Source organism: Etheostoma cragini, chromosome 11 (genome assembly GCF_013103735.1).
Source record: "Etheostoma cragini isolate CJK2018 chromosome 11, CSU_Ecrag_1.0, whole genome shotgun sequence".
NCBI lineage: Eukaryota > Metazoa > Chordata > Actinopteri > Perciformes > Percidae > Etheostoma > Etheostoma cragini.
The window spans coordinates 19,592,912-19,600,236 of NC_048417.1; the positions used below are offsets into that span (position 1 = coordinate 19,592,912).

Below are 7,325 nucleotides of genomic sequence, written 5' to 3' on the forward strand. Positions count from 1 at the left end.
GCATCTCATATTATTACATTTAACGTGTATGCAGACTTTCGATGTTGCAGCTTTGTCAAGCTATTTTTAGCAGATGTGCTGCTGACTTACAGTATATTTATATCTGGAGTGATGTGTTGAAGTATGAAGTAGGCTAGAATCAAATGGAAATACTCTGGTGCAAGTAAGCCTACCTTGAAATTGTAGCTGCTTTAGTAGAATACTGAATGAATGTACTTACTATAGCTGCTTTTCGGTACAGTATTCTATCTATCTATCTATCTATCTATCTATCTATCTATCTATCTATCTATCTATCTATCTATCTATCTATCTATCTATCTATCTATCTATCTATCTATCTATCTATCTATCTATCTATCTATCTCTTTCTTTCTTTCTTTCTTTCTTTCTTTCTTTCTTTCTTTCTCTATCATCGGACTGAGTCATGTTTCCTTGAGTTGCACTGAAAAAAACATGACCAATTGTAATGTCCCCGGTCCCCCAAACGGGTGTTTGAATGAGCGACCCATCCTCGGCCCTTTCCGTCTCTTTCCGTTGATGTTGATGGTGGGTTCGTCACCGCCTCTCTCAGACTGCTTTATGTCTGGCAGCAGAGACCATGCGCGGTCGCCATATTACGGAGCACCCCTCCCCTTCAGTCCCGTCACAGCACAGAGCCACAGCAGCGTTGCAGGAGGCTACATATACTGCACAACGCTACCGCTGGGAAGGACCAGTGATACAGCAAAACCAAGACTAAAACGAGGATTCAGTGGAATCGATTAAACATTTGTACGCCGCTATTAAGGGATTTTATTTGGGTTTACATCTCTGTGCACCGGATGAAAGGTTGCTTGTTTACTTTTCCTTTCCTTTGAACAAATTCAGCGGCTAAAACGACTCGCTATAGTCTGTGTTTAGCTAGCCGGGGATGGAGACAGGCGGCTAGCTAGCGGACGTTACTCCTCTGCCAGGCTAGCATCTAATATAAGACTAACTTACTTAGCAGCTGTCGGGAAATTAGTAAGAGTGGTAATTGCAGCATATTTTCTCATTACAAAACCCACAAAATGTTAGCTTGTGCTTAACAAAGGCGCAAACGGATAACACTGGCGGTTATCCGGTGAATTAAAACTGGCATCAGCTGACGTTAGCTCGCTAGCTAATCAGCAAGCGGCCACTAGCCTCTTTTGCCTCGCTACCTGTCATCGGAGAACACTGACTCGTGTTTGAGAGGCTATAAATTACATATTGGCACAACTTTGCCACTTATTGGAGAATTGGTTTAATATTCAATTTTTGATCGTGTTGTCTGTTGATCGTATTTTAGTCAAAACGGCGCCGTTAACGAACTGCAACCTTATTGCATACTGTCAGAGACCAACTTCCGCCCGGATTCTCTCGAAATGCATCATCCGGACCCTGCTGGAGACTCTGGCAGTGTTAGAAAGATGGCGCACCCAGCTGTCTTTCACAGAAAGGGCAGCAACACAGGCAGCGGGAGCGGCTCCACGCTGTCAACACCGGCAAGCCCAGTGGTCAATAACAGCCACGTCCCAGCCGATGATTATCAACCCTCCCTGTTGATCCAGTGGCAACCTCCTGCTGGTTCATCCTCCCCAGGTCCTCATCATATTCCACCCCACAGCCTGAATCTGCATTCCCAGCCCCAGCCCACACAGTCGACTGGAGCTCAGATAAAAAAGAAGAGTGGTTTCCAGATCACAAGTGTGACTCCAGCGCAAATATCTGTGAGTAACAACAACAGTATTGCAGAGGACACAGAAAGCTATGATGACCTGGATGAGTCCCACACAGAGGATCTCTCTTCTTCTGAAATCCTGGATGTGTCCCTCTCCCGAGCTAATGACATAGGTGGAGCAGAGAGAAGCTCTTCTGAGGAGACTCTGAATCATTTCCATGAGGCAGAGACCCCTGGAGCTGTCTCCCCCAACCAGCCTTCACACCCCCATTCCCTGAACCAAGCTCAACATCATGGCGGGGCAATGGTGAACGGGACTGTGCACCATCAACACCCTCATCATCCTAACCATGCCCAGGTCTACTCTCTGACCTCTGGACCTGGGAGCACTCAATCTGCCCTCACTTCTGGAGCTTTACCTTGTGTCACCCAGAAAATGCCTTCTAACATGGGGGTCCATCAAGAGAATGTTTCCCAGGCTGCCCCTCTAAGTATTGTTGCTCAGCCTGTTGGGGTTGTAACCCCAGGATCGGTTTCTGGAATACACAGCTCCGCTACGGGCACTACGGTTAGCATAGTTAATCCCCAGACCAGCACTGTTAGTAATGTGAATATGTTGAGCTCTACCAACGTGCCTGTGAGAGGGGGACTCAGCACGAGCGCTAGCAGTGGTGGCTTTTCTCTCAATGTGATAAGCGGCAGTGGGGGGAGCGGAGGTGGTGCTGTTGCAGCTGGGGGTAACCCTATAACCACCACTAATGTCAGCATGATCCAGCAACAACAAAAAATCAACTCCAACATCACTATGACTACTACAGCTACAGCTGCTGCTGTCCGTGCCTCTGGAGGGATTGGACTCTCCAGTGGGATCCAGGGAAGAGTTGGATCTGCTGTGTTGAGTGCCCCTGTCACAGCTGTGGCCACAGCCCCTGTACCAACCCCTCTTGCTCAGCCTGCCCCAGCTGCAGCCCCTGCAGTGGCTACCACCAGTTCTCGCTTCAGGGTGGTGAAACTGGACTCTAGCTCTGAACCCTTTAAGAAAGGCAGATGGACATGCACTGAATTCTATGACAAGGAGACCCCAGCCTCTGCTTCCAGCTCCTCTGCATCTGATACTGGGTCTCTCAGCATGCGCCAGTTTGTCTCTGAGAGCTTTGCTGGGGCCTCAGAGAGGGAAAGCACAAGTGGTAGTTCTGTGAGTAGCGCTATGAGTACATTGAGCCATTATACCGAGAGTGTGTGCAGTGGAGAGGGAGGGGGACCCCCAGTACACCAGCATACCCAGGATTATGCCTCCCCTCCTCAGGGCTTTCAAGGAATCCTCCCCAGTGGCTCAAGCATGGGAGTGCCCCAACCTCACCTGCACCCCCAGGATATTACCCATTCACATGTGAAGCGTAATGTGGCCCCCTCGGCCCCTACTAACATTCATCAGCCTGCTCCCATGCAAGGCCGCAACACCGCCAGTGGGCTCCCTACGTCGGCTCAGCAGCTCACTTATGCCCAGGCAGTTGCTAATCAATCCTCAGGCTCCACACATGGCCTTGTGGGTGTTCAGCAGCAGCAGCAGCAGCAGCAGCAGGTAAGCTATGCTACCCTGCCACAGCAACCACCTGCTACCACCCAAGCAGCCCCAGTGCAGGTGAGGGCACCTGAATACACCCATCCACACCAAGGGATCCCACAGGCTGCTGCTTCTCAGCCTCTGTCAAACCAACCTGGATCAGCTCCCTCCGGGTCAGCTAATGGAGCATGTCAGATGATAGGAGGCCCGCAGCAGTCACAGGCACTTGTTCACACACAGCCCCCGCAGCCCTCGTCCCTTCAGGCCACCACCTCCAGTATGACCCCTCATGTTGGAGTAGCAGGTCTTGGCCAGCAGTCTCAGAACCACCCTGGCCATCTGGATTGCCAGCAGCAGACGCCACAGTCACTCCCAACACAAATCCAAAACCAGGGCCTGGGCACCCAGCTGCCCTCAACAGTCCACCAGAGTCAAGTGTCTGCATCAAGTGTGCCTCCCCCCAACCCTCAGAGCGCTCCCCAGGCCCAGCCCCAAGCCCACAACACTGGGAATAGTGGTAGGATGCCCCCACAGGGTGTTTCACAGAGCAAACTGTCTATTGTTAGCTCTTCCCAGGACAACAGCAGTGCCCAGGCCCTGGCTCATGCTGCCCAGGCCAGTGCCCTCTATGCTAGTCTGCCCACTTTCACCACCACTCAGCTACAGGACGCCCAGCGGCTGCTCCTCCAGCACCAGTCGGCTTTGTTGGGGCTGCCAAAGCTGTCCGGAGGGGAGGATGGATTTGGATCCAGCACTAGCCAGTGTAATGAAGCTGAGGGCATCACCGCCACCGCCAGTGCCTTAACTGCATCAGCTGGCCTCAAAACTGCAGATGGAGAGGAGGATGGGTAAGGGATTCTATTTCCTTAGTTGTTTTGTTTATATTTATTTGATTGGTTGTAACCACATTTCGGAACATTGCCAAACATTTTACACACAAGTCTGAATATCCAAGTAGATTTCTGAGATATGTCCTGTTAAATGTGTGTTGGTATACCTACTCAGCATTCGGAGTCTGTGTGTGTGAAGCTGGGGGATTTCACTGGTTGCTGTGGCCGCTGTGAGGGAAGAAAAGTGTTGTTGTTTTCCTAGATAGCCAGCAGACCGTTGCCAGGCTGCCACAGTCTGTATGTTTTCTGTCAGTGGGACACAGTGCAGGGCTCAGCTGGATGTGACGTCTCCTGTCTTTATGAAGTGGCTGCAGTGATTCAACATTTTACCTAGCCTGACTCCTGAAGGTCTTCCTTACAGGGCTCAATTTCTGCTGGGTGTACAGTTCGCCACACACACTCTCTCAGCACATTTGTTGTTGAAAAGCAGGAAACAAGGTGGAGGCTGTGTGATTATTTAATTATTTTATTTATAGCTTTGTTTAACGAACAACAAAAAAAAGCACAGAACACAACAAAGTAACCCGCCCATAGAAAATCAAAAAACAATAGACTAACAATGAAGGGGTTGAATGAAAAAGAAAATAGTGTAACAAAGTAAGAATACATTATATATACGTGTAAAAAAAATTATATAAAAAGTGGTTGCTCTTCCAAGAAACGATAAAACCAGTTGACACAGTCACCAAGTTAAAATGACTGTATGGAACAGTCTTACTGTAGGTAGTGCAACATGTTTAGATGAAAGCCCCAGTACCCGGGTCTAGTACAATATCACAGTCATAAACATTGGAGAGGCAGGCAGAGGAATCTGACCACTATCTGTGTGATTATTTAAATAGCGAAAGAACAGAAGGTAACTACACGTGATACAAATGAACAAAATAGTCAAATTCTGCAGATGAAAGAAGACATTAGACCACACTTAATTTAGTTTTACAGCCCATCTCTCGAAGCAGGGTTTAAAAAGACACTACGATTGTTCGATGAGCTCATGAGGAACAGATGGTGGTTTTCTTGTTGACATAAAAATATAGTGCGGTAGTACTTTTCTTCACTAAAAGCGTATTGATTTTATTAAGAGCTCTCTCTCTCTCTCTCTCTCTCTCTCTCTCTCTCTCTCTCTCTCTCACTCTCTCTTTTTCCTTCAGCTGTTTCTCCTCTAGGCGTTAGTGTGCTAGTGATTTATGCTGTGAACCAGCTGAAATTCCCGTGGAATGTCCTCCCTACAATAAGTTTTGAGGACTGATTTTGAGGTTAAAGGGGGATTTTAATCTCCCAGCCGCATTAGGAAATTGTCCACATTTCACTCACTCTTACAATCTTAAGCCCATTTGCCCGATCTCTGAAAATGTTTCAGGTTGTTTTGCATACCCGAGTTATAATTATAAAGATAAGTTTAATACTGGACTTGTTTTCAGTACTGGGGATGTAACATGGTTGTAATGATGCTAGTTTAGTTTGCGTCTATCTTCATGGGCCAGTTAGATGGATGCTGAAGGAGGGCTACTGTTATCACATGACGTTTAACTCTGAGGAATGTGAAATCTATGGGGATCAGGTGGATTATTGTCTTTGATGATAAGTAGCATTCGGGTGAAACCAAAGCCCTTGTTTCAAATGAGAAGATTGTCTTGGGGAATTAGGCTCATTGTTAATTTCTCCGTAGTTTACCTGCTGTCACGCGAATGCAAGTAGGTGACCGTCTGTTTTCTTAGTAATGGGTGGCGGCAACTGGAACTGGCTATTTTTAACCAATAAACCCTCATTGACAAAAAAAAGTAGTGCTCACCCAGAGATGACAGCACGGCCTCAACACACGCTTGCTCATGCACACTTGCAAAGACTACAAACTAGGCATGTCCCAATCAAGCTTCCCCCCCCCCCCCCCCCCCCCCCCCAGATTCGTGTTGTCTCATATTGGATAATCGGCTGAAACTTTATTCAATTTGTCATATCTCAGTTGTTAAGGCTCAGTTTGAAGTAAAGACAAACTACAATGCAGAGTTAAATGAACATTAATAAAATAAAATGCTAAACCTGAGGAAAGCACCTGAATGAGTAGGATCATACTGAGCACCCACAGCGTTGAGGCCAAGCTACTTTTTGGTAACACCTTCACTGAGGAATCTCATACTCTTACATCGTTATCCATATAACTATTTGCAATGCTCGGAACTTGAGTTGTGTATGTTTTAGTGTATATAATCTTGTCAGTTCTGTATTGTTTGTAATAGAGTTGAGCGTTAATTTAGCAGTTTACTGCAGATTATAAAAGGCTTGATGTATGAAGTTTTTTTTTTTTAATGTAAAATGTTGAGAAAGAAACTGATAATAGGCTATTTTAATTGTAGGCCACCTTTTACCTTGGTTTTCAGGGAAAGTCCTTGGGACAAAAATGGGGGAGTATCTTTAATTTGAATAAAATCTAAGTGCGGCTGGGCAACAAACTTTATTTATATGAACAGAATGTTGTGAAATGATTACAATATATGTTCATAACATCCAAATATGATTGCACTATATGTAGACATCCAGTATGATTGAAAAAAATGGCCATTTCGTGCAAGTAGGCAGTAAAGTATAAGTGATTGCACCTTTTTAAAGTCACTTAAATGACAGCATTTCTAAGACCCAGGCCGTTTTTCCTTCGCGTACTAATTGCCAAGACAGTCCCTTTCGCTAAAGCTAATTTGTCATGTAGGAATGTATTTTCAAGCATGTTCTTGGTGGGGGGGTTCTGTGCCATATCGTTTTTCATATATTTTTATGTGTGGCATGAACCTACCCTCATAAATCTCCTCCTGAGACACGGCTATAAAAACGGCAGGGTCTTCTCTCTCTCAGTCTGTGTGTCTGTCTGTCAGTCAACTGTTTGGATGGAAGACGTTATCCGGATGAGAGGTAATGTCGGTCTGGTTAGCTAAGTTGTCTAGCATAGTTCAGTAGGACTAAAGTTATGGTTTCTGTTCTTCCTTTTACATAAAACACTTTATTAACAGCTGTTAGGTTGTCATTGACAAATTGGGTGTTTTTGAGGGTATAACTCTTCTAGTTTGTCCTTTTTTCCAAGTCACACCCAGTATGTCTAAGGTTGACCTTTTTTATTCGTACACTCACCGGCCACTTTATTAGGTACCCCATGCTAGTAACGGGTTGGACCCCCTTTTGCCTTCAGAACTGCCTC

At 46.2% G+C, this 7,325-nt stretch overlaps 1 protein-coding gene across 2 annotated transcripts in view; it reads left to right on the forward strand.

The window, feature by feature from the left end:
- Positions 1-595: 595 nt before the first annotated feature.
- Positions 596-7,325, forward strand: part of LOC117952534 (TSC22 domain family protein 1-like) — a 30,509-nt gene continuing 23,779 nt past the window's right edge. Inside the window, exons 1-2 of one of the 2 annotated variants that reach the window (XM_034884892.1) lie at positions 597-3,410; positions 3,471-4,096. In XM_034884892.1, coding sequence (XP_034740783.1) covers positions 1,389-3,410; positions 3,471-4,096 — 2,648 coding nt within the window. In that variant the 5' untranslated portion in view covers positions 597-1,388. Of the gene's footprint in view, positions 4,097-7,325 lie in introns of both variants that reach the window. The other variant, XM_034884891.1, reaches the window with a different exon arrangement.